Source organism: Triturus cristatus, chromosome 7 (assembly GCF_964204655.1).
Source record: "Triturus cristatus chromosome 7, aTriCri1.1, whole genome shotgun sequence".
In the NCBI taxonomy this organism is placed as follows: domain Eukaryota; kingdom Metazoa; phylum Chordata; class Amphibia; order Caudata; family Salamandridae; genus Triturus; species Triturus cristatus.
In genome coordinates, this window is record NC_140590.1 from 823,848,721 (window position 1) to 823,874,173 (window position 25,453).

A 25,453-nucleotide genomic window follows, 5' to 3' on the forward strand; every position below is an offset into this window, starting at 1 on the left:
ATTATAATGTTCCTAGTTTCGTTTCTTAGCAGATAAACAGCTTCCTATCACATAAACAGCCCTTACATTCCGTTTTCTCTTTGGTTCTTTTTCAGTCCAAAGTTATTTCGAGGTCAGGCAGTTTAGCCTTCCATGTGACTGACTACAGTATGTGCGCGCGACAGCAAGTGGGGCAGAGCTGGAGGATTCGCAGCCTGATTGGATGTTGCTGATGCCACTCACCAGTCTCTCTGAGTTGGTTGGAAATGGAAACTGCAAGTTGTTATTTTCTGTAAAGCGAAAGGAACCGATCAGAAACGACAGGGAGGTGGAAATAATTACCTCTCCACCTAGTGCGACCTACATCGGGACACGGGAGCAGAGAGATCCGAGAAGGGGGAGGTCGTCTCGATCTAAACAGGTAAAACACGAGCGCCAGTCTGCCTCTTCCATCACACCCCCAATTATCTAGTCTTGCCACCCTGTTTCATCAGGTGGGCTGTTGCGCTTGCTTCCCGTGCCCTTAGCAATCCGGGGAGGGGGGGGGGGGTCATAGTTCATGCCCGCAGGCAATTGTTACCCCTCCAAGGCCGTGGGTGGGACCGCGGGGCAACAAATAGAGGTGGGTAGGACGACGGTTTCTCTTCCTCGGGGTGCGTCGGAGCCTGTACGGGCACAGCGGCTCCCCTGTCGCCCACGCGTTCACCTGGGATTAGGGGAGCACGGTAACATACTGTCTCAGTGCCATGAGGGTGACTGTCAGCCTGTCGAAGCCGCCCGCCGACTGCACATTGCATGCGGGGACTTGGAGTTTCACTTATTCTGTTAGCTGTACGTGCCTGTAAATCCCATCAAGTTAGTTTGTGACTGAAATATCAGGATTAGCTACACCAAAGCTCGTGGTTGAGGTGGAAGATCGGCAGCGAAAGCTGCCGACCTCTCCTGTTCTCAGGTCCATGCGAGAGTAGTTTTTCGTGTCTATGGTTGGTTGAAACGCGCCATATTGTTATGATACTAAATGAGATGATTTTAATACAATGCGTCTATCTTGAACATGCGTGGATATATAGGGCCTGGCTGGTTTAGTTTGTTGAATGGGTTATTTCATCACAATGTCCACATTTTTACAAGTGCCATAGGCTATAATGTACTTGAAATAAGGCATACTGGATATTGTCACGTTTGTGCTTGAATCCGGCCTTCCTGGACCTACACTGTACACTCTGCTCTCCCTCTATCTCTCTTTCGATGTAAGTGCACAGTTGCAATTATGTTATGTCATTAGCATTCTGAATCAGTTTGAGCTCCTGACAGCTTGAGCGACATATGAAAACACAACTCCTATCCCGAGATTCAAAACATGAATTTATGTTTTTATAGAGAATCGAGTAATTACCGCTCCAGAATTTGAGAGGACAAAGAACCTCTGAATGTCATTACACCCGTTGTAAATCAATTGAGTTCGAAATGCACTGAAAGTGAAAACCTTCTGAAACCTAATGTTAGCTTGGTTAGTGTTGTAAATACTTACTAGGCTGTATTACGTTAGCGTTATCTGTCAAGTGTAATTTCGGAACGATGGCGGATGAAATGATACGGGACAAATTAATCGTACAATGAAACAATAAAAAAATCCAGGAGAGACTCTGGGCAGCTAAGAATCTGTCTTTGAAAGTTGCGGTGGATTTGGCTAAAGTGGTAGAACAGTCTGAAATTTGCATGAAAGAACGGCAAAAGTCAGGTGCTCAAGCACAAGTATCCGAGGTGTCTGAGAAGAATTCAATGGAAAGTGAATGTGGGGATGAAGAATCTATAGCTGTACTTAAATCTAAATCGAAGTTTGTGGAAAGACAAAGACAATTTGTAAAGGTTCCCACAAAGTTTTGCTCAAGATGTGGGAGTAATACTCACTTATCTGATGCAAAATTTTGTGTTGCAAACAACAAAGAATGTTTGAAGTGTGGGAAAATGGGACATTTTTCAAAAATGTGTAGGTATAAAGGGAAACCGAGAGTAGCAGTAGTGGAAGAAAACAATATTGAGATTAGGCGAGAGAAGGATAAAATTTTGGTTGTAAATGAACCAGACACTGATATGAATGTCATCAATGAGGAGCGTGAAAGACGCCCTAAGGCGGAGTTTGACATAAATGGTCACATGGTGACTTTGATGGTAGATACTGGTTCTAGGTACACTATAATCCCCGAACCGCTATTTAGGAAAGAATGGGTGGATAAACCACTAAAACAATGTGATATTTGTCCCACAGGGTATCAAGGTGAATGTATTGACATGCTAGGTTATTTCGATGCGACTATTTGTTTTTCAGGCAAGTCCACCGAAGGCAAAGTTTACGTTGCTATGGAAGGTCCTCCTATCCTTGGGAGGATTCACCAATACGACTTACATATCATTGTGAACCCTAGAGCATCTTGTCAGGTGATGGTAGTAGATGAGATGTCACTTGAAGATATAATTCAGGGAGCTAGCAATGTTTTCAGAGAGAAGTTAGGTGAACTAAGAGGTTACGTAACGTACATAAGATTTTGTTGAAAAATAATTCACTGCCAATCCAACACAAACTCAGAAGAGTTCCGTTCACAGTTAGGGACGAAGTCAGGTCTCTGATTAATGAAATGCAACAGGGCGGAATTATTGAACCAGTTGAAGCTTCAACCTGCGTTTCTCCGGTTGTGATTTCCCGGAAATCTGATGGGAAAATTAGGTTCTGTGTCGACCTCAGATCCCTCAATAAGAACGTTATAGCGGATACTTTTCCCCTTCCCAATATTGGTGAGTTAGTCTCTACCCTAAAAGGTGCAAAATATTTCTCCAAATTAGACCTTAAAAGTGCGTACCACCAGATTCGCTTACATGATGAATCCAAAAGTTTGACTGCATTCATTACCACAGAAGGTACCTTTCAATTCACTAGGCTTCCGTTTGGTTTAACGTCAGCTGCTAGTGTTTTTCAGCGCTTGGTCACTGAATTGTTTAGAGGTATTACGAAGGCAGTCTTCTTTCAAGATGATATCTTGATCTTTGGTGAAACTGTTGCGGATCACAATTATGTTCTTAAAGAGGTGTTACACAGGGTTGAGAATGCGGGGTTAACATTACGCAAGGAGAAGTGTTCATTTTTAGTACAACAAATTGAGTATTTAGGGTATGAGATTTCGGCACAAGGCGTTAAACCAAAAAAAAAATTGTTGGAAGCGATACGTTCAGCGCCTTGTCCTGTTGATAAAGATCAACTTCGGTCATTCATGGGACTTATTGAATTTTATTCTAAGTTTATAAAAAACTTTTCAGACAAAACGTTGACATTAAGGCTTCTCCTGAAAAAAGGGGTAAAATTTGTTTGGGATGAGTCTCACATGGAGTGTTTCAATGCCATAAGAGTGAATTGTGTGAAGCAAAGGTGTTAGCGCCTTTTGACATGAAACGTACATCTATACTTATGGTTGATGCTAGTGCTACGGGTTTAGGTGCCGTTCTTCTGCAAAGGTATCAGCATGGCGACGGAACTATTGCGTTTGCATCACGCACTTTGTCCAATTCAGAGGTAAATTACTCTGTAATCGAAAAAGAAGCTTTGGCTGCAGCATGGGGTGTACAATACTTTAGGACGTATCTTTGGGGTACCAGATTTAAGCTTATGACTGATCATAAACCATTGATTAGGGTGTTATCTCCAGGTGGTGCTGGCAAAGGATCTCCTAGGCTAGCAAGACTTGCATCCAGACTCCAAGAATACCAGTACGATATCTCCTATATTCAAGGGTGGCGGAACATACAGGCCGATTGTTTGTCTCGGTTAAGTTGTAAGGACGATGAGTGTAGCGTTGATACGTCTGAAGTTCAGGACGATGGGGCTATCGCTTGGGTTCAAGATGTGTTGGCATTGTGCGAAGGTACATTTGATAGAGAGGAGTGGTGCTCTGCAATGTCAAAAGATACAGTGTTGTTGAATGTCATGGACATGGTCAAATTGGGCGTTAGACGGGAGAGCTGCGTTCAACCCTCTGTTCGTCCATATGTTAAAGTATTTGACGAATTATCAGTTTGTGACGACCATATTGTTATGAGGGGAGACAGGTTCATTCCTCCATTCAGCTTGAGACCTAAGTTAATAAGCCTGGCCCATGAAGGCCATATGGGTCAGACATTTACTCAACGTAGAATTAAAGCGGACTTTTGGTGGCCAGGTTTAGATGCTCAGGTTTCTTCTTGGGTCGAGAATTGTTCGTTTTGTAAGGATAGTGAAAAAAGATTGAAACTTGTTGCTACCCAAACTAAGAATTGTACATCTATTCCTGAACAACCATGGCATAGTATTTGCTTGGATTTTATTGGTCCCATGAATGAGCTCCCGTTAGACAAACGTTTTGCTATTGTAGTTGTTGATTTGTTTTCTAAATGGCTCACGGTAAGTTTTGTGAGAGATATCACTACAGAATGCACCATAAAGTTTCTCAAAGATTTGTTCCATGAGGAGGGGTGCCCTTTGTTTTTAATAACCGATAATGGCACTCAGCTTACTTCACATAGTATGTGCACGTTTTTATCTAGTTGTGGTGTAACACATCACCGTACCTCACTTTATAATCCCCAAGGGAACGGTGTTTGTGAGAGTTAACAGGGTTGTCAAAGGAATTATACAAATGTCGTGCGCATCTGGTAGTTTTGCAAACGTAATGGTACAAGATATGGTGTGGGCCTATCGCACTACATCTCATGATTCAAGTGGAAAGTCTCCATTTGAATTAATGAGAGGTAGACGTCCTGGTACCAAATTGAATCCATCTTGGATTAAAAACAAGGTGTGCAAAACTTCAAGAGGAAATTGCTCTCTTTCATCAACCAAGTCTATCTCACCAGGGGATTTAGTGAAAGTTAAACCTAGCAGAATAACCAAGGGGCTGAATAAATTTAGAGGTCCCTATAGAGTTAAGGAATCTTTCCAAAATTATGTCGTACTAGATAATGGTGAGAAGTGGAATCTGAGGAGAGTGGCTTTGTATCAAAAGTGTATCTCTGACAACACTTCTACTAGGGGTGACGGGGATTCTATGGCTAACTCTGGTTATATGCTATCTATTCCCTGCGACATCACTCCATCTTCTTCCTCAATTTTTCTGAGGGAGGAAGGTGGTGGAGATGCTTCTCAAAGTGAAAGTCATCAAGAATGTTCTACGTCGGTAGAACCCAGAAATGCTAGATTTCGCAGACCTCCTGCGTATTTGAATGACTATTTGTGTTAGTATTAATGGCTGAAACATTGTTATAGTTATAGAGGTTTATTCTTGTTTGTTTTTATCGTTTCTATTCCTTGCTTTAATCTCTCTTAAATTTCATTTGTAAGGGAGAAGATGTGTTGTAAATACTTTCTAGGTCGTATTACGTTAGCCCTTCCTTTGTGTCCTTTCCCTCCTATCGCTCTAGAAGCTTTAGTGTGTTCTCAGAGTGTTTATCTATCAAGGTGTATTCCATGCTTGGCAGTTATGTGTCTGGTCAGCTGGAGAGTGGTTGCTGTTTGCTGTTGTACCGAATAAATCCACACCTGTTTACTTGTAGACGACCATCGTGTCCCTGACGTCTTCATTTACTTCAGTTAGCAGATTTAAAAAGTTTACCTTTCACGGTCACGGAGTTGGTGGTAGATGCTACTTGTATTTTTTTTTTGTAAGGTAATGTTTGTGTGTTTTAAAAGTGAGGGATTACTATGGATTACATGTTATTTTAGAAACAGATATCCAAATAAATAAATCAAGCCAGTTTGAAATGGTTTTATTGGTCTTCACAGATGTAAGGATTTTTTCTTTCCTGACGCCTGCTATCCAAGGAAAATATCTGGGAGTTCCAGTTCATACGGCCAGCCCTGCTCAAAGCATCAGGTTTATGCTTTTGCTGTGTGGCGTTGCTGTAACCTCCCTGTGGTACAAGGTGCAATCCTATTATCCTTTCCTGGGTATATTGTGAGGGAGTGTTAACCAGGGCCGGCTTCTCCGCTAAAGCGGAGGAGCAACGCCCCACTGCTTTACAGCAGTGCAAAGGAAAAATAAAATGATAACTGAACGTTATTATCACTTTATTTTTAGTATTGCAGTTGGTTAGGGCGGGGTAAGGCTGGGTTCCTGGGACAAACCATCATGCACACTTTGCATGTTCTCCACCAGCTATATTGAACAGCATGGTGGGTAACATGCACAAGCTCACAGTCCCTCTATGAGCGCGGAACCACAGCGCTCAGACTAATCACAAAGCTGCTGTAAGGCAGCGTTGTGTTTGGTCAGTGGAGTTTGGGAGCATGGGTGCTTCCTGGTTCTTGCCTCGCAGAAGAGGCGGCAGCTGGCAACAGCGACCTGCAGGTATATTTTCTTTTCTTTTTCTAACCCCCAATGCCAACCGTTCACTACCAGCCGCCACTGGTGTTAACAACTAGCCCCATGTCCCCAGAACAGCATGTTTCATTTGCAAACCTAATCTGTTCTGGGAGTTGTAATCATGGGTTGCTCCATTGAAACAGCTGGTCTGACAGACCTAATAACAATTGTTTTGCAACACCAAAGCCCAGGCCTGGAAACCTGATGCTCCGATGCCAAGTGTTACATCGATAAACATCATTCATCCAAATTGTCCTTGGTTCTGAAGCAGTGTAGTCATCTAGTTCCGCACTGTCAGACGAGTAGGCAACACCTGGTGGGTAGGAAGGATTCCCCATCTGCTTTACCCAGGACTGGGTGTTGGTATTGGCATGTGCGTGGCAGCAGTAGCCCCAAAAGTGGTGGTTCTGCTGGTGGTAGATTTCTCCAAGTGTGGTACCGGATGTTGAGATGAGAGTTTGGAGGCAGGATTACTGATGATCAGAGACACCACATAGCTCAAGGGTAAAGTGTCAAGAAGTCATTCTTTTTCTTTCCATGCAGCTGCTATACACTGGCAACACCATCATTCTGTGACAGTGGGTGTGGGTAGCATTCTTTGCACTCTTAATCTCTGTTGCCACCTTCCAAGTTTTTATTGCCAGAGCTTCTGTGTTCAGATGGGGGTTCAACCATTTCCTGTGACATCATTTCCTGTTCTACTCACAAATAGGGGAGTTTGAATCTAAAAAAGATGCCACAAGGTTTTTTCGATTCCCGTGTTTTTTAGGGCTCGCGCCCTGCGTTGCACAGCGCAGCAGTGCTTGCGCAGGCGAGAGCCCTCTTATCCGGGGTTTGAAAACGGACCCTGGAATCGCACACGCTCGTGCGTGTGCTTTTCCTTTTGGGTTCCGCTATTGGGCTTTGTGTGCGTGTTTTTTTTAAACAGAGCACGCAATAGTCCAAAAGCGGGCGCATTGCTCCGCCCATGGCCTATTTGTGTCTGTTACGCGCACCAAAGCCCATATGTTTTCAATTATAGTGCCCATACACGGGCGCGATAATTGAAAACACATATGGCTCGCAGTGGCGCGCGCACCACTCGCGGGCGTGTTTTTTTTGGAGAGATGATGTGCTCTTGAATGGTCGCATTTGGTGTGTTTTGGAGCATGGCTGGTTTATTCTCGGAGGGGTACAGACAGTGAACTGCGTGTTGGTACACACAGCCGGTGTTATTGGAGCTTACTGGCTGGATTCTTCTGCCTTTTGCCCACGAGGGTCACATTCCAGGTCCTGTTGCTGTGGTAGATGGGTTGTGAGAAGCTCTGGGTGTTTACCGCGAGGGGGGTGAGGGGTATCCTGGAGTGCGAGGAAAGCCCGCTTTTGATGCGTCATGTTCTGGATGTTAGCTACCGTGGTGGGGGATGCACACTCGCCTGGGTGTGCCCCTGCATTATCTCTGAGTCAATGCGAGAAGCCGCCCTCATGCGCGTGGCCCTCACACCTCGTGCGCTCGCTGCACACACACCCCATGCGCTCTGATAGGCACAGCTGCTGCAGATAAGAGACTCGGAAATTCATAGGGTACCAGTGTTCTAGAAAATACTACCTAGAGCCTGCCCGGAGAGCCCACGAAGACTACCCATGCCCTGTCCTTAAATATACTCTGCGTGTCCTGCCCCGGGCGAGTTTGTTCCTGTTCCTGGTCTCCGAAGACACTACCCAGTTCTGAAAACTAGAAGCCACCTGGAATTTAACAGCGTCTTCGGTCGAAATGCGCATTCGGAAGGTCAGTGAGCACCGAACACCGAGATGGCAGCGTGAGGCTGTGAGTGAGTGCAGAGGTGCGAGTCTGAGAGTCCGTGAGAATGACAGGGCCTAGAAGGAGAGCCGGGGGCTGTGGCATAGTGAAGTGAAGGCAAGAGAGGGCTGCGAAGGACACCAGAAAAGGATGCTATTGGTGAGACATAGAATGTAGTGGTAATCAAACAGCAAGTGATACAGGGAACAGGGGTCGGAAGTAGGGGTGTGGAATGGATGGCCACGGGCAGAGATACCTGGGGGAGAGCGGCCCTGCGCACAGAGTAATTTCAAGAGAGAGCTGTGGGGGTAAAGAATGGCTGAGAGTGCTGTGGGAGCGGAGCAGACATCTAATGGTCAAATGCCTTGGGTACAGGGAACATGGCTGTGCGTGGAGTGAACAGAGGCATGGAGGCCAGGGCAGCTCGAGGGAGAGGTTTTGTGTGGTGAAGGTGAGCAAGAGTGACGTGGGTACAGGGAACTGAGGAGACAGGTCCTGGGTTAGGGCAGTTGGGGTGAGAAGGTTGTTTATACTCGCTCCGTCAGTACCTTTACCAGGATCACATGCAGCCTTCTTGCAGAAAACTCACCTGAGGAATGGGGTGGGCACCCTCCTTCAAGCTTTGGAGGGGGAATGCTTCTGCACGGCCTACGGGAGCATTGCTTTGGATCCACTGTGGGGCACGGGCGTTTTAAGGCATGGGCAAAGTGGGCTCGGGCCCAGGGCCCCAGCATTTCAGGGGCCCCCCGATAGAGCCCGCTCTTTTCTGCAGTCTTGCCCTGATGACCCTGAATAATTCTTCAACAGATTGTTCTAAATTCTGTTTCTCATTAATATATTTTTGATGTGAGCAGTGTGTGAAAGTCTATTACAGACATTCTGCACAGAAATGTGTTAATGTTTCATGCAACATCCATAAATAAAGTTTCTTTTAAAATCAAAATAAGACCGCATATATGAGAAACGGGAGGGGGTCCCCGATATTGTTTGCAGTGTTACTACCGAGCTGCTGCGTTACACAATTGAAAACATGCATCACTATCCATGAACGTTAGATGTAACAACTTTAGAATTTGGACGAGTGTGCCTGTGCACTGTCGGTGACCTGGACAACAAGCATTTGCAGTGCAATAGGTTTCACTGTACTGAAAGTTTGAGCTATTGGCGTCGCAAATATTAATGCAATTGCAATAGCTCAAACATTGAGTAATGCGAGACCTATTGCATTGAAAATGCTTGTTACTTCATGTTCTTTGCTCACCTTAGATGATTTTGCTCAGTTTTTCTGCAGCTGTTTTCCCTGTGGAATCTTCAGCTCCAAATATTATGCCAGACCCTTTCTGTACTCACTCTTCGGGTAGTTGTGGTATATTGCTTCCGAAATCTTCTAAAGATGCTCAGAGGCAAGAACTGTTCAAATTGGCAATGGTGTTTTTCTGCCCTTTGTCGGGTTTCCCTTCTATTTGTGATGCTTTTAAGGAGACATGTGACATTGTTCATGTCTATGTTCAATGCAGAGTGCTACTGTTGCTACTGGGAGGAGTAGCTCTTTCTTCAGGCAAACTCAAAGGAAACAAGGGCTGTTGAATGCATCCAGTCATTGACAGATTGCAATTCCACCAACTCTCTAGGTCAACTTTAGCCATGTATCCTTCTCAGAACTTGGCTGAAGAGTTTCAACAACTCTGTCCTGAGAATACGGCTTTATAACTGACCTCAGCATTAAGACCTACAGATATCCTTATTATTCTCTTCCAGCACATTTTCTGGGGATTTCTGTGAAATTGAGCTACCTTTTGAATTCATTAATGGTGTATTTTGTTTTTCACCCCCACACAGTTTTCTCATGATCAATCCAAAGAATGATACGCTTGCCTTGAAAACTCATAAAAATGCTGCCAGACTTGCAGGTCTAGTGACACGAATAATCTACTTAACCTAACTGTAATGTGCTTGGGGCCTGATGTACGACCATGGCATTTTGTGAGTTGCAAATTGCGCTCAGCTGCGAGTCGCAATTTGTGAGTCGCAAAATGCCATGTACAACAGTGTCTGAGACACTGTTTGCGAATCCCAATGGGGTCGCAAATTACATGCCTCATCAATATTCATGAGGCACTCGCAATTTACGACCCCATTGGGAATGGCTGGCCCTCCAAGGTATGGTGGCCTGCTCGGCTCAGCAGACTGCCATGTCTGGGATTGCTTTTAAATAAAGCTGTTTTGTTTTCAAATGCAGGCCATTTTCCTTAAAGAAAAACAGAATGCATTTAAAAAAAGAAAAATAACACGTTTTCGTTTAATTTTTTAAGGGCAGGTAGTGGTCCCTGGGACCACTGGCTGTCCCTAAAAAATATTTTACCCTGCATTCATAAAGGGGACGGGTTCCCCTGGGATCCCCCTTCCCTTTTGCGAGTGCTTATCACCCTCTTGAAGGGGGCAGTAAATTGCAAGTGTTTTGCGAACGCAATTGCAGTCACAAAACAGTCTTACATAGGTAGCGAGTCGCTATTAGGAAAGCACGCCCTTGGAACGCCCCTTCCTAATAGAGAGTTGCAAATCCTATTTAGCGAATCACAAATAAATTGCGTCTTGCTAAATAGGGTTTGTACATGGCCCAATAGTATTTTGCATGCGCAAGCGGGTCGTAAACCCGTTTGCGCATGCATGCAATGCATCTGGCCCCATTTCCCATAAACTGGACTTAAATAGTGTGAATGTAGGCACATATTTCACTTCACTTAGTCGTCTTTTTGTTCATTATCACAAATGAAAGCACCTTTAAATATGAGTTTGTCATGTCTGCTGTACAAAACACACTTGTTTAATTTAATAGACTAAATTTCTGCTTCATTTATTTTAAGAATCTTGCCTACATATAGGGTATACATGACCTGTGACTTGCCTCTTAGTTCACTAACAGCATTGTCTTCAGGGAGGGGTTAGGAAGGTTTCTCAGTTTTATATTTAGAAATTCTAACTTTTAATACATATATCATCAAAGCATGACGTGGTAGTACATTGCCATTTACAGACAGCACATTTTCCATTAAAATGCCCACACATATTCCCACTTACATGCACTTTTACTCATTAATCTATACAGTGTTCAAATGATAATGTGTGGAAATTCGGTATCAGCAAATAGTTATCATGTGCACATCACCATGTAAAGTGTTCTGATTTTGTTTTTATTAAAAATCATCTTCATCACACTTCAGAATTACAAAAAAATGCTTTCCTAACTGCTGGTATATTTTGAAATATTTGTACACTTCGTTTGAAAACGATTTAAATATTGTTTGTTAGAAAGAAAACTGGCATCCTACAGCCTTTCATTTCACACTCTGTACTCCAGCACAATTGTCAGACCATTCGCTTTACCAATTCCTCTAACTTTACAGTCCAAGAAAGGACAAATAAACCCCAGGATGAAATAAGCAGCAAAGAAGACATAAATTGACGTTTGACCCGTGTCTTTGAACACACAGCAAACGCAACAAGATTTAAAGGCATCTTTATTGCTCACTCCTTTCTTAATGAACAGAATACATGTTCTCTGCAAGCTCCAGCTTTCCCTTATAAAATCTGACCCGCCATTGTGAGTGGGAGAGTAGATTCTTCAAGGACGGATAACCTAATTATCTTATTGGACCTGCTTTATCTTGGATGACACCTTCTGATCAATACCTATAGAATTATGCTACCTTTCTACTTGTCTTCAAGAAGATTTTTGAATGTCCGGATACTGAGCATTCAGCTGAGGAGGCTTTTGTGATAATCAGCAAGCAAGTAGGGATGTACTAACTTTTGTGACTCGTTTTCACCACTTGCCAGCTGATACTACTTGGGTTGAGAGGACTCAAATTATGTTATTCAATAAGGAGTAAAAGAAGAGATCACACAGGAATTAGTTCATACTAATCATTTTACTTCATTTTAAGAACTTATTGACATAGTTCTGTTAATTCAATATAGTCCTTGGGGCGACGTGATGAAAGAAACCTTGTGTTAGGTTTTCAAACTTCCTAATAGTCTATCGTTCTCAAAAATTAAACAACATGATTCATGTTCTCAAGTGAGCCCTGTGCAATTTGGAGATGTTATAGGACCTCTGCCATAGAATTAAGAGGAACAACAAAAGACAACTCTGTAATTGTTTTTTTTGGCACAATACTGTGCATCTAATCCATGCTTCTCTATACGTCCTCAAAATGAGTTCGACAAGACCCCAACCTCTGTGAAGAGGAGACTATGGCAAAGGTCTGTTAGCCTACTTATATTGGCTATTCTGTAGATAACTCGGATGTAAAATGATATGTAGCAAATCTAATGGAACAACATGAATGGCGCAAAACGATATGGAACAGATTCACATAAAACAAACGACATGGAGCAAATCCCAGGTGGAAAGTCACCGGGGAAAACAACATTGGCCAGATAACACAGAACAAATCATGTGTTACAAAATGATATGGAGCAAATCACATGTAGGTGGGACTTCCTACTGGCAAGCCAATCAAAGACAGATAGAAAACTGGATGCTCTTATCCATTGTCTTGCACCTGCAATAGAATAACTACCAGTGCTCTTTCAGAAACCTAAGTTTCCACTGTAAGTTACTTTGTGGTGTCACAATGGCACAGAATTGGCGCTTGAGTGAGTATATTTTAAAAATGCATCTAATATGCCATAGCTTGAGTCCCATTTAAAACCTCCATTCATGTTTTCCTTCTTTAAGCCACAAATGATATCACCAGTGAGAAGTGCTAAATGTTAAATAAATTGCATATGAAAATTAGCAAATTCAAGAAAGCTTTGGGTTTCTTTCCCATTGTTAGGGAAGAGTCAATCAAGGATGGCTGACACCTTCTTTGTATCCACAGGTAAACCAGATGCATTCAATCTAAACCGGATATATTTAAATTCTTCATTCTTGAATTCACATTGTTCAGGTTTACATGGCAATTGATGTTTTTGAAGCCTACATAAGACTGTTTCCACAAGCTCTTGATGTTCAGTAATGGTTTTAGAAAAAAAGTGCTGTCCAAATATATCCACACAAAATAATTCAAAACATCAGAAAATGATTAAATCTATGAAGTGCTAAAATATGTATATGATGATGATACAATCCAAATGGCGTGCACAATTTTTTTTCCATATATCACTTTCTTTTATACACAGCAGACAGTCCGCAGCCACAAATCGAGTTTGGATGAAAATGTGTGTCTATTGCACAGATTCTAGAATGTCTTTAATTAGAGATGACGGATACTGATCTTTGGTTATAATTTGATTTAGACCTCTACTGTCTGTACAGAATCTGAGAGTTTAATTTTTCTTTGGAACAAAGAATAAGGTTGTGATGAAATACAATTAACCATTCTGTAAATTCTCTTGTAAGAAGGACCCCTCCTAATTTTCAGACAAAAAATAAATATGCCGTCATGATCAATAAACATCCCACATGCTTTGTTCTCCACAAGAGAATCATCAGTCTATCTTCAGTTCTTAACACAATTTGCAAAGAAACAAAAGAACAATCTCAGGGGTGTGGAATTTAATAAAATATCTACTTGTCCATGGGGCAGGTTGCTTCCTAAATCTACTTGTCCTGTAACGAAATCCACTTGTCTCTTTGGTGCCATGTAGTGCAGTGGCAAATTATGGCAGCAATCTCATTATTTAAGAGCTCTGATATAACCTCTCTGATTATGCCAGGGCTCATACCATAGTAGTGATTGAATACTTGCAATCCCCTTATGTTGCCACGTTTCCTGAGATCTAGATATTGGGGCTGAAGGTAGTGGTAAGCAATAGTTCCAGGGTTAGAATGCCCTTTTGAGTGTGTGCAAACCTACTAACTTGCATGTTTTAAGGGTTTTCAACAACTCTTCTCTAATCTTTTCCCATTTTGAGAAATGTTGGAAATGTACTCCTGACAATGGCAGGCGTAAACCTTCTTCCAGCGTTGGAAAAAAGTGGGTTGGAGAGAAAGTGAACTTGCAAACACTCAGATTTTCGCATGAGCAAATCTACACATGCAGATTTGCTCATGCTAAAATACAGTTCACAAATATTTTCTAGGAGTACTATATCTTCATCCTGCTTCTGTAAACTCTTGGGAACACACAAAAGCTGTATAGTTGCGTTTAATGCAAGGACATATACCATGGGTGCACTTTTGAGACATTCTTTAATAATTGGGCCCCTAATTTGGTCGGGCGTTGACCATGACCTTTTGCGTTTATTAAAATTCTGTGTCTCTCTCTGTATCGGTTGGCTTAACTGTGATTGACCGCATTTTGCTCTTTTACAAGTAGCATATTAGCACACAAATTAGTTTGTTCAGTGCCAGTAACTACTGTGGCAGTGTGTGCTTTTTGAGACCAAAAACAATTTTTGCTTTTGCCAATGTTTGTTATAATGGTGAGGGCCCGGCAGCTCCCACACAATAAGGTTTTACAAAAATCCTGCCAAAAGAAGTCACACATTGACAAAACTAAAAAAGCGGACCATCAATTTCAGACCTACTGGCTTTGCTAATGCTTTTATTTTTTTTGTTTCCCATAATCTTATTGAAACTGGTTACACTGATTTTCCATTATGAATATTTTTAAGAAGTACTAGCATGCATCCACGCATGTTACAAAATGATGCTGCAAAGAAATGGTACCTGAAATTTTACAGTAGTTTAGCGAAATGTTTTTTTTCTTGCTTTCATTTTTTAATGAACATTTTATTTTGAAAGCAAAGAATCATCAATCTGGCTTTCAAGTATCTGCAAATATTTGCATCAAATCAGAGTGCATTCTGGGAGCATCATGCATAGCTTCATATTGCTAAACTTTGAAAACGTGTCTGCACATTTTTACACTGGAACCACCGTCAGTAGTGCAGTCGGAGCTTACTACATTTACTTAGAGCGCCCACCCTAATAATGAAGGCATTCAATTAATGAACCATAGATACAAGTTTGAACAACATTAACATATGGACAAAAATATTACCTTAACTGCAGACAGTGCCCTTCCCTGATCCATAATGTGGTACTGCAAACTGGCAGCCAAAGGGTTTGTGATGCAAGGGGGTTGGGCCTACTTGTCCCAAGGGCAAAATACATATGAAAACTTGTTGCCCTTGACCCCAAACAGTATGGCCTTTCGTCATGCTATAGGAATTCCACATCCTGCATCTTGTGATTTTCCCTTCCATGTGGTTTACTCCTCCTTTTCTTCCTACCCCACTTTGTAATTATTGTTGCCCCCAACAAAAGCAACCATGGCAAATCTACAAAAAAACTAAGACTGCCCTACCAGATCAGACGGTGGGACTTGGGAAACAAGTTAGAGATCCTCTTCCCTCCAGGGCTTTCCAAAATGCCATGAAATATCAAAAAGACAGAGCCCTTAATGCAAATACTGAAAACTATAATCAGTGATAAGTATCAAAGTCTCAAGTTGGGCACCATCAAAACAGGTCATCTCGCTTTCACAAACAACATACCATGCTGAACAGATAGTCTCTGCTCTTTCTTTTGTCTCCGCAAATATAAAAATCCTCTACAGGAACAAAGTGAAGATGACTCTTTACGAAAATAAGGAATGTAAGCTTCAAATATATCAATTGGAAGATCATGATTGAGTCCTCCAAACTCAACCTACTTATCTGCACTACAATGTTTAACACTCTAAAGCTCTCAAAGCATCTGCCACGACGAAAGACAATAGTACTAATAGTATAACTAATACCAGTGCTATCAGTGAAATTGCCATCTCACACTTCCTACTCCCAGTGGTTAATTTGTGAAAAATAAGTGTTGGGTCTCTCGTCAGGAGGCAACTTCCACCAGCCCATTGATCCTATTAGTGCTGTCTATAACGGAACTAACTACTAACCATTAAATCCTACAAGTGGGGAGAGGAAGTGGCATAACGGCAAGAGCTGCCGACTTTGAAGCTGGAGAATCAAGTTCGAGTCTCGGCATAGGCTCAACATCCAGTGATTCTGGGCAAATCACTTAATCTACCTGTGTCTACAAAAACCAAATTTGTCCTTAACTGGTGCTCATGACAATCGCTCCAATACCTTTGGATCAAGTTTGCGCTACAAGCGCTGGTGTTGATGATTAAGTGCTGGTGCCGAGCACCGGAAACCACTGGTGCCGAGCACCGGAAACCACTGGCTCAAATTAAGCACTGCCTACTCCCCATTATACTCCACCATCACTTACTCACTTCTTAGGCTCTGGAACCAGTCATCTCAACACCAGTCTCAACCCAGAGCTAAAACTTGAAAATATCTCTCATCCAGCGAGTGACAGAAACACAAAAATGGTTGCTCTGTCAAGAAAACAACTAGCTAACGGAATCCCCGCTTAAGGTCTTGACTACCCCGGTTCTCATGCAGAATGTCCATTCCCACCCAAACACCCCTTGTTCCAACCTCAAATCTATTCTGTTTCCACTTCAGTAAACTTCAGTTTATCAAACTGAAATTGTGTTACTTAACCAAATAAATTCAAGTGCTCCAGAACAATCTCTTCCGTAAGAAAAAAACCAACCCATATCCCCATTCATTGACTATCCCAGCACGCCCAACAAAGAATCTATTTGCACGCATCTCACCTCAAGTTCCCCCAATCACCCCATTAATCAGATAAATACACTTGCCACTTCACAACACTCTCAAAATCTGGGCATTAACCCACATCATATCCCTAAAGTCTGGCGAACCAGGCTACCAAAACAGAAACCAAGATCTGCCTGCCCTAACAATAACACATTGTCTTACCACAGAGCCAACCTTCACTTATCAGATCAGTGTTTCTCTCCTAAACTGTATGTCTGCTAATTCTAACACCATATCGATATTGGCTCTCATAATGGACTACAACTTTAATGGAGCTCTCACTAAGCTCACTCAATTCCTCCCTCTTCCAATGTTTCCTGATTAAAACTGCAAACTAACGTGAAGTCTCAACATCCATTAGTGCCCACCTGGAAGCAAAAAGGTCTTCCTTGAAGACTTTCTTGAATACAGCATGGAGTAACTCATCTCTTCGTGTCACCACATTTTCAAAGGTAACTTCAATTTCCAATTGGGAAATGATAATGGCACGCAATCATATACACTCAAATCCTTATCTCCACAATAACCTGCCCCAACATTGCATGTTCCCCACCCACAAAAAAAAGTGCCACTTGGATCTAATCTTTGCTAAGAAGAGCCTACCTCAACTTGCACATCCTCTTCAAGTGAAATAGTCAGATCATCTCCTCATCACTTCCCATATATCTACTCCAACACTCTTCCTCCCTGCTGAACAGTTAACCAGATTAGTATACTCCAGAGACATCAAACACATTGACAAGGAAGACCCTTTCCTCCCTGATCCATTCTGTTAAACTAACAGCATAGTCTGAGGTTAATAATGCAAAACTAGCAAAGCAATTTAACAATGTGATTTTGGCTGTTGCAGTCCATCCTACCATGAAAGCAAAGCCTGAAATCTGTATAACATAGAGGTGAACTAGATGTGAAAATCTGAAAACCTAAGCACACACAAAAAGAAATTGAGAACATTTCCCACTTCTGCCCACCTCCCAAAACTCAAGTGCCCAGGAAACTGTATGACCAAAGTCTATACCAAGGATTAAACTCATTCCATAGAGCAAAATGTAATTGCTTTAAACCACCCAGAAGACAATTTCAGATAATTCAGCAGCAACCCAGAGAAGATGCCTTTCATCCCACTGCAAAATCCAAATGCAATGATGTAGCCACACCTTCTTAAACAAAATCATGAAGTTAAGGGATGCTTGAGTCAAACAATTACCTTCACCTGACACAAAACAACTAGTTTAAAGAAGAAAACCTATTTGACCATCAGAAATGCACCCTCCCCATCCCCAGATATGATGAAAACTTCCATCACAAACAAAATACTGTCAACATTTGTTTTTATGCCGTCTCCACTCTGTCTCCAAATCATAAACTTCTCCCTAAACCAAGGCTCTCACTAAATTCCCTCAAGATAATCCACTGTGAGTCCAGTTCAGAGCAAGGTGTGCTTGAAAAAAATAGACCCATCACAGGCTTTACTTTCTTTTTAGATATTATGGAAAGATGTGTAGTCAATCAACTAGACTACACCAGCAACAATCTGCTCCTAGGCAACTGTCAATCTGGTTTAGGTGTCACCGCATTGAAACCTGCATTCCCACAATTGTAGCTAATACTTTACGTCTCCTTAATGAAGAGGTTCCTGCTTCTTGTTCCCATTGATCTGTCGGCAGCCTTTGATACTCTGGATCACAATACCTTCTTTAAAATCCCAATAGACAGAATGGCTGTTAAAGGAACCGTGCTATACTTGTTTAAGTACTATCTCCTTGACCTCATCAAATAGGAAACTCTTTTTCTAAAGTCTCTTGCGGAGTAATGCAGGACTCCAGTCTCACCTTTGTGGTCTTGGTCTTTATTTGGAGCCACTAGGTGCTATGCTACCAAAACAGGTTACCTATTTTCTGCCAATAGATGGCAGGATGCTACATTACATTAAAATGGAATGCTGAAACATCCTCAAGACTCTTACCTTCTCCCTTATGCATATACAGAACTGGATGTTAATCATGTAACTAAAGTCAATCCCTCAAAAAGGAAATTTCTCCTTCACTCCCGGAGCAAAGAACCAGAGCTCATAGTGGAATGGTGAATCCAGCTAAAGGTCTTGGGCCTTGGGTCACTCTATCACCTCCACTACGTCTCTTGACATCAAACTTGACATAAAAGAGATGACCAAGAATGCTGGATTCTAACTAAAGCAACTCCATAGTGTTGAGCCTTTCCTACCCAAACAAACCAGTGAGCTAGCCATCCAAGCCCTAGTCATCTGATGTATAGTTATGGAAATGTAGTGTGACTGGGGTGGTGCCCAAATGTTGCCTAGATCTTTTCAAAGCAGTCAATCAGCAGACCTTGTGTTCTCAAATACAAAAAGATTTCAACTCATCACACCAGTTCTCTCTTGACTAGGTAGGCTTACCACGGACTGTTGCTCTGCATTTAAGACTGCATGCGATATATAAGGAATGTGAACAATCCTGAATACCTTATCTGATAATCTTCAGCTCTGTTAGAAACAGAGCTTTAAGAAACCAAGCTCTTTTTAAGTGGTATATCTCCTATATGCTACATTATATGCTTTTGAAGGTACTTCACAGAGCATATCCTAAAATTTCTGAATATGTACATTTGATTTTGATTTTCTCCACTACGAAGATAACACCATCTTTAAAAGACCTATTTTTTCTGTTATTATTCATTTTTTGCTTGGCTCGTGGTGTGTTTTGGCTTTGTAATGCCTTCTGCCACCCAGTGTCTAAAGTTTAGAGGCACTATATCAAGTACCTAAATATATAAATGAGAAATTGGTGATGCCGGAATATTTTGAGGTTGTCTTCAGTTTTTGATACATTGGAAAGGCTAGCCATCCAGTGAACATTTGTGGGAAGATACTTCTGCAATTCATGCCCCTTGTTGTGTCATCATTAGGTCAGTGTCATCCTGGCAGTCTTTGCTTCCCAGTTAATGGGGACGATTGGGGGGGGGGCTTAACTTACCAGAGAGTGTCCTTTGTTATTCAGAGGTAATGGCATGGTCATCATGTTCTGCATCAACAAAAGGGAAAACCGTGAATGCACTTGGTATGCAGAAAGGATTCTCCACCTGCCTCGCCCAAGACCATGGACTGCCATTGGCGTGCTCATGGCCGCAGTACCCCAAAAGGGTTTGTGAAGGTGGTTAGCTGCCCTGTGCATGGATTAGATATTGGGCTCAGATGTAGAAGGAATGAGTTCGGTGATACAGAGAATCGGAGGCACCAGTTGGCTCAAGGACAGGAAGTTGAGCATTCAGTCTCTATTCTTATGCCTGCCACGCAAAGATGACAACGTGTTTGTGTGGTCGTTGTGGTTTAGAGTTTTATTCTTTCCTAACCATGATAGTAATTTATTCCAGTTTGTGTTGTCAGAGCATACCTGTCCAAGATGGTATTCAGTGATTAGCCTCTAATGTAATTTCTTGTTCTACTCCTTGGCAAGGTAGCTTGGATCTGAGAACAAATCTTTGTGTTCATTGTCCATTTTTTGCCTCTGATATTTGCTCCACTTTTCTGCATCTGTCCTTTCCCTTTCAGATTTTTCAGATCAGAAGAGTATACTATACTCATTCGCTACTCTGTCTCAGGGTAGTTACAGTGTCTGGCTTTCCAAGTCATTTAAAGCTCTTCATCTTCTATCAAGACTTATCCATATTTCCAAGGATATTTTCTCTGCCCTTGGTGACTTTTTCCTCCAAACTGGTACTTTCTTAAGGATACACGTGACACCTTTCAAAGGGGGAGGTTAAGTGCAGGGTAGCACTGTAGTTACTCGGAGGAGTCATCATTTTTTGAGCAATCACGACGGAAACAAGCGAGATTTTCACTGCTTTGAGTCCTTGAAACAGAGTTAGGTGGCAACCCTAAATGTCTTATGTCCCAGATGGGATGTGGAACACTATCCACTATTGGTTTTCAAGTGTAGCATGGATTCCCATTATTCTGAATCCCCTTTAATATTTCAGTTGTGAAATGAAATCCTTCTAACATGAGGCCAGTTATCATTCTCCAGATGTAACATGGGATCCTTGTATCCTATCACAGATGTTATGCCCAGTCCAATATCTACGGTTTGTATACCCTGTGTGCTGGTGTCTTTTTTGGGGTGTGACATGGAGTCCTTATATACCCTCTCCCAGATATTAGTGTGGTCCCTGGAGGACGTGATCCCAAATGTAAAATAGATTCCTGATATTGTCTTCATTGTTTAACCTTGGAACTCAACCTCATGGGTAAAATCAACTACCAGTATCTTCAATGGTTCTCCTCCTAAATTTCCACCCAACAACAAACAGTTTGTTCTCGTGCACCTCCAGGTCGTAATTGATCCCTATAAACTGTGGAGTCCTGTAGGATTCCATACTGGCCCCTGTCTTCCACGCCTTCTATATGAAGCCACTTGGGGCTCAACTTACAGATAACAACTTCAATATTCACCAATATGCTCATAATACACAACTCTGCTTGAAAATCCCCACTGCTCCAGACATCCAGCTTCTCAAACTGCCTGCCCCTCATCCAGATCTGGATGTCCAACGCCTTCCTGAAGCTCAACCCCACCAAGACCGAATTCTTGCTATTTCCTAATAACAACAAGCAAGATATAATAGCGCAGACCTGGTTCGTTGACCTGAACCATAGTGTTTTTCCCACTGTGTGACATGGAATCCCTTTCACCTGCTTGATTTGTAATATCGATTCCCATTATCCTGCCGTGTTCTGATGTAGAGTTGAGTTAATCCTTGTACTGTATTTGAGTTGCTGAACATGGACCATATTGCTGCTCCCTTTGGGACCGATTTGAAAATGTTTTTTGCGTGTTCGAAGAAAGCAATATGTGAGGATTTAAAGTATCAGGATAAGGGACAACTTCAGAGCATAAACTGCATATAAGATGGGTCAAAATCTACCGGTTTAATAGTTTTGATAGCATTTCAAGTCTAGGGAAGGGTTGTGTTAGGTGTAGGGCAGTAAGGTTAAATTGAGAGAACGGCAACAAACTTTTTTTAAGTATTCGCAAATATCTTGCAGGCATTTTCTCACCCTACCCACTGCATTAATAGTGGGTAAGTGGCAGAACAAATGTCTCCCCAGGAAAAAAAAATATCTCTGTGGAGAAAAGTTAAATAAACAATAAACTTGTAAATGCACGTATAAAGTATGATTTACTCATGCAAACTTTGCACCTGTTAGAAAATCCTCATTATTACACGAGGCTGTTGTAGATTTCCAGGAGCACTTCTGGGTCTGTTTGTGAACCCACAAAAAGTCTGAAATCTGTTCTATAAAAAGAAGGAAATATACGAGAAGAGATTCCATGATCCATTTCATTTTGCATGTTTGAATTGGCCCTTGGGTTTTGTTTCTGTATTATTTGTAGCTTTGTAATCCGTTTCTGTTTGGTGAGTCAATATTGCTTACTGTGTGTCACTGTTTGCAGCCATGGCCGCTGGACGGTACCAAGAACCGAGCTTGAGGGAGGAGCTGACCTGCTCCATCTGTTGCGACCTCTTCACCGAGCCAGTCATGTTGGACTGCATGCACCACTTCTGCAAGGGCTGCATCCTGAAGTTCTGGCAGGCTAGTCAGAAGGTGGCCTCCTGCCCCCACTGCCGCAGAGAGTCTCCGAACAAAGCCTTCCGGACAAACTGCATCTTGGCCCGGGTGGTGGACCGGGTAAGGCGGTGTAGCACTGAAGAGCATCGGAGGAAAGTGCAGGTGAGTCATCGTGTATCTGTGAAGGAAAAGCATTTAGAAGCGAGCATATATTAGTAAAATGCCAATTCCGAAAATACGGGGGAAATTCCACACCTTGTGGTACAGCCACCGAATCTGATGCTGTTCAGTCAGTGGGTATTTTTATAAGCTGCAATAACGTAGCTCCACTTTTCGTTTCTGAAAAGTTCAGGGTCCTTTAAATTTAGTAAACGGCAAAATACCATTTACTAATATAAAAAAATATGATTCTACAAAGAATTTAAGTATTAGCTACAGAATTATGCTTCAAATTTCAGAAAATGCTTGTTTTCTTTTCATTGAGCTGAGAGAGTTGGTAGAAAACATTTTCAGTGTACTATAAAATCCAGTGTGTCACCTTCAGTTGAATTTAACATACATTTTTCAGAAAGCTGACTGGTCAACAGCCTTTTCTCTATGGTGTTCCCTGATTAAAAACCAAGTATCCCAGTTGCCAAATGCTCTCTCTCTTCTCTAGGGATGCAGTGAGTGTATGAAAATGAGCTCTATTTATCTAGTAGCCAATTTTAATATTTACAGGAGAGTTCCTTCCAATGGCCACTTAAGGGTGCTGCCTATTCCTAATTCACCCTTGTATATGCTAACCCTGGGTGTAGTTCGCGTAGGTGCGCTATGCGTAGCTACGCGAAGTGCACTTCGCACTACGCAAACTGCGTAGTGAGGTAGGGAAATGCTGTTCGCAATGATTGCACAGTGCCGGATGCTTGTCCGCACTGTGCAATCATTGCAAACGGCATCTTGCTCAGTGCAAGCAGTTGTTTTCTGCCGCTAGAGTAGATTTTTACTCGAGCGGCAGCTTTCTCAACACGGACTGGTAGTTTCTCTTTGTGAGCGATCGCGAGCATACGTGACCACTCGCAATGAGAAACCTGACCACACCGCGTTGAGAATCTCGCCGGGAGGTTTATTTTCCACGCTCGCGATTGGCAACTTGATGTTGCTGATCGCGAACGAGGAAAAAGTCTCACCGGGATGTCATTTTGCTCGCTCGCGGTCGCCAACTTGACGTTGAGGACCGCGAGAGAGCAAAAAATGGCAACTATACTACGCGTTTTTGCACAGTACTACGTGCAATTCGCGTAGCGCGTAGTTGTGCAAACTACACGAGCATAGCGTAGTTTTACGCCCAGGCCTAGAATATGCATGTCTAGTGTGGTTATTGCATGTTTTATATATTGTTAGCAAGCGTTTAATTCCGCTCTGGCTTTCTGGTTCCAGCATGCAAACAGGCGAAATTAATCAAGCGTGAGAGAATTAACATTTTACACTGAGAGCCCAGCTGTGCATTGGCCTCGGGCGGGCTGTGGGTTGGGGTGGGTGAAGTTGGCACCAGTGCTTTGAATCCAAAAGTAGACTGAACTTTCAAGCGATTAGAGGAATACCGAGCACCCGGCATGCATGTGACTCGGAATGGCCTCTGGGGTTGGCACAGCCTTAATCTCATTTTCTATTAGCTTTCCGAAGATATAACTCTCCTGATACCCCTCTATAGGACAAGGCTCTCTACACTTGGACTTCTACCCACATGGGTTAAAAAGAATATAAAGAAAATACTTGCGCTTTTGGTCAGATTCTGCTTGTATAAATAAAATAGAGTGATGCAGCCATTTCGTGGTGCCAATTGGGAGTAACAACTAGAATAGAGCACTGTGGGAACGAGAGGATGCACATGTTTATGTAGCTCGAAGAACAGCCCATGGTTTTGTGCAGCTGTGTTACCCAGAGCAACACTACTAAGCAAGTCATTGTTGGAATCCTTCTAGAAACAGCTGGAAGATGCCACAAAGACTCACCATCGAAAGATTGAAGACCTGGATGCCATGAGACAGGGCACAGAGGAAAGGATAGCCAACATAAAGGTAACCTTCCCCTTCCAGCTGTTCTAAAGTGTGTACAAAGCTGATTTGATTTCATTGTATTGTGTTTCTGACCTGCTTTTGCAGAAGCAATGAACAAATAAATATACATGGTACAAAATAAGGATTTAGAAGAAGAGGGTTGCAGTAAGTTATGCCCCTTTAGGACTGAATGAAGTATGGGAGCAGACTGGGAGGGAGAGAATTCAAATGTTTCGCGGGTGGAGAGTCCGAACATAGAGTACCTGTGGTGTTAGAAGAAGAAGACTAAATGTTTACTTCATTGTGTATACTTATTTTGACAACATACTGATAGTTGATATTATGGAGTTAATATAAGTGCAATTCGATATTTCTATGATTGACGTTTTGACATACAGTTGTTTAGGTGCCAGTAAAGAAAAAGACTCAAGACCAGACCAAGCAATTGGAGGACATTTGGTAAAGCTCCAGGTTGAAATTATAAATCATCAATTATATGTTGAAGCCAACCGAGGCGGGCTGGATTTTAAAAAAGGAACATAGAAAACCTGATGTCTGCCAGGGGTAGAAGGGTGGCAGCACAAGTGAGTTTTGAAGACCGAGGTGGGAAATTGGGAGATGTTAGAGGTGAGTGCTTTAGTATCAGTGTTGTAGGAGGTTAAGGGTATTTAAAGATCAATAGATCTTTTTATTTGATGCCCCCTCCTGGTGTATCTTGTCTGTTTTAGATATTGCTACACTGGTCAATGGGGATTTTGGGCTGAGGACTGAGAAAGAGGCAGATAAGCGTGTTTAAGGATAATGGTGTAATTTATTAGGGAACTATGCAGCATAGCTGATTATGCCTTGTGTATGACAACCTTGTTGTTGGAGAGTGATGTGCATGTTTGCTCTGGGAAAGGAGTGATCAAAAAGAGGGGTTGTGGTCTTGAACATTGTTTAGGGCCACATGTTGAGCCCTAAAGATCTTTCTAGTGGTGTCCAGGTGGATGGGGTTAGATATCTAGGTATAGTAATCCCATTTCTAGTTGGAGAACATGGTCAATTC

At 42.3% G+C, this 25,453-nt stretch overlaps 1 protein-coding gene across 1 annotated transcript in view; it reads left to right on the forward strand.

The window, feature by feature from the left end:
- The first annotated feature begins 213 nt into the window (after positions 1-213).
- Positions 214-25,453, forward strand: part of LOC146810669 (zinc-binding protein A33-like) — a 48,623-nt gene continuing 23,383 nt past the window's right edge. The window contains exons 1-3 of the mRNA XM_085617740.1: positions 214-400; positions 22,251-22,528; positions 24,331-24,426. Coding sequence (XP_085473866.1) covers positions 22,253-22,528; positions 24,331-24,426 — 372 coding nt within the window. The 5' untranslated portion in view covers positions 214-400; positions 22,251-22,252. The remainder of the gene's footprint in view (positions 401-22,250; positions 22,529-24,330; positions 24,427-25,453) is intronic.